Source organism: Hipposideros armiger, unplaced genomic scaffold (genome assembly GCF_001890085.2).
Source record: "Hipposideros armiger isolate ML-2016 unplaced genomic scaffold, ASM189008v1 scaffold_1229, whole genome shotgun sequence".
NCBI classification, from domain to species: Eukaryota; Metazoa; Chordata; class Mammalia; order Chiroptera; family Hipposideridae; genus Hipposideros; species Hipposideros armiger.
The window spans coordinates 122,319-124,469 of record NW_017732579.1 but is presented as its reverse complement, the minus strand read 5'-3'; the positions used below and the strand labels follow the sequence as shown (position 1 = coordinate 124,469).

General features: G+C 38.5%; 1 protein-coding gene across 2 annotated transcripts in view; it reads left to right on the top strand.

Moving 5' to 3' along the window:
- The window catches only part of SLC71A2 (solute carrier family 71 member 2), a 115,899-nt gene that overhangs the window by 106,133 nt on the left and 7,615 nt on the right, over window positions 1-2,151 (top strand). For both annotated transcript variants that reach the window (XM_019633043.1, XM_019633042.1), the window contains one exon: window positions 1,310-1,422. In XM_019633043.1, coding sequence (XP_019488588.1) covers window positions 1,310-1,422 — 113 coding nt within the window. The remainder of the gene's footprint in view (window positions 1-1,309; window positions 1,423-2,151) is intronic.

The following is a 2,151-nucleotide window of genomic DNA, read 5'->3' as shown; positions in this document are numbered from 1 at the left end:
GCAGTGTCACTGGCCCTCATATGTGGGATCCGAACCGGGGCCCTCTGGCGTCCCAAGCCAGTTCTTAACCATCGCGCCACTCGGCCGGCCCAGAACTATTCCATTTTTAATAGAATGTTGAGGTTATGACTTAAGGGGAATTTAATACAACCTTTCAGTACTTTTTGGAATATTTGTTGTTACCTCTACTGGGCCTATTCAGTAAATACTTGCTTTTATAATCCCCCAAAACAATCTTAACTTATTCCAGATATTGCACAATTTACTTAACCAGGAGAATGTTTCAATATTATTTTGATGTTGAAAAGTAAGTAGAAGTGAAAAGCAGAAATGAAAATCAGTAACTATTCCAATCTCTGTTGTTCTCAGGATTGAAGAAATATATGGTAAATCAGTGTATTAGAATATATGTAATAAGTAAAAAGCATTAAACATTTTCTCATCTATTATAAATACAGGACCACAAAAGGCAGGGCATATGACCTTTAAATTAATTCACTGACATGCTTAGATACATTCACTTTATGATATGGAACTGCCTAGAGGCTGTTTCCTTGAAACAGCTACATGCTGCTTTAAAGCTTGGAGGCCAAGTGGAGCACTCTTTTGTGATAACTCTCTAGGAGAAGTAAGAAGCCTGCAGAACTGTTTTGCCTAAATATTAGAATTGACAAAGCTCATTGGAATGCACCAGGGCAAAGCCCTTTTATTTTATTTTTTTTTTGTTGAACTGTATCAGCAATGTAAATTATGTTAAACTTTCAAGTTGCTCGTGATTTGGGGTTTTTATATTAATTCCTGTTAGTTAGCCTAGACTCATCTTTGATCCTGTGCCTTTTCAGACTGTCTGAACTAGTTTTTTTTAGCAGAGTGTATATTTGTTAAAATCAAATTAATATCAATCCAACTTAGTGAAATTGCTAACCTCCAGCAAAATCTCACATATTCTGTAAATATTCAGCAGGGGCTTGCTCTTTACTGGTGGCAAATGATCGGTGTTTCTTAGAAGGAACACAATAATGGGCAAACTGCTGCGTATGATGACCTTTTTGGGGAAGTGCTAGTAAAGCACCAGATAAACAAGTTTCTGGGGAGGATGCTGAAGGCCCTGCACCCCAGGTCAGTTTGAGAGCTCCTGAAGTTCTACTCCATTAGTGCTACATCAGTACTGCATGCTCTCCAGGGTCTCAAGTCAGGCAGTGTCCCCTTACAGGTCCTTCTGGTGACCATCGGTGGGCTTCCTTCACAGAGCTCGCATCAAATGTGCATGTTCACATGGTTTCTCAAGATTATCTCCTTTGCTTTGCAGACAGTCTTTCTTACCATCTTGATGAGGTCATTAGGGAATAAGAACACTGTCCTTCTTGGCTTGGGTTTTCAGATGTTGCAGTTAGCCTGGTATGGTTTTGGATCTCAGGCCTGGTAAGTCTCTCCCATGGATTCTCATGAACTAACAGACAGATGCGTCTTTTAGCTCACGTGGGTGAGTGATGTGAAGGAAGCAAGGGTTATTTTACTGCTTTGGTGCATACATTCTAAAAACTGTTTAGACTTAATTTGGGAATGACAGAACTAGGTAATTTAGGATTTTTGGTAAAGATTGTGCTCACCTCAGCAGCTTTCAGTGAGTTATTATTTAATAAAATGTATGTGCTTCCTCCTGCAACCCCCCCAAAAAGTTTTATGTTTACCTTTTAAAACATTCGTCAATTTTTAGACACATCACGTATAGTCATAAAAGGAAAACAAAAAGACAAGGAAAAAATGACAAGAAGGGTTCACTGCCATAATTAGCTGAGAGACCTTGGGCCGTGACATGACCTTTATTCATCTAAGCAATCTTATGAATTCTAAGATCTCTTCCAAAATCATGTGTACCCTGAGGCAGTTACTACTCCTAGCATATTAGATTCCCATAAACCGAAAGGGCCAAATAAGCCCTGGAATCAGAAGAAATAGAAAAGAATGCTGAGTGCTGTTTTGTTATGTGGCAGGTTTCTCCATGTGTCTGGTTACCTAATACCAGAGTTCACATATCCATTTTTAATACTAGAGTTGGTCCTTATTTGGCATACATGACATAATTTAGAGAAACTAGAAATGCTTTAGAGGGCAGTGATTTATTCTTCTTGTTCTTTTTTTTTTTTTTTT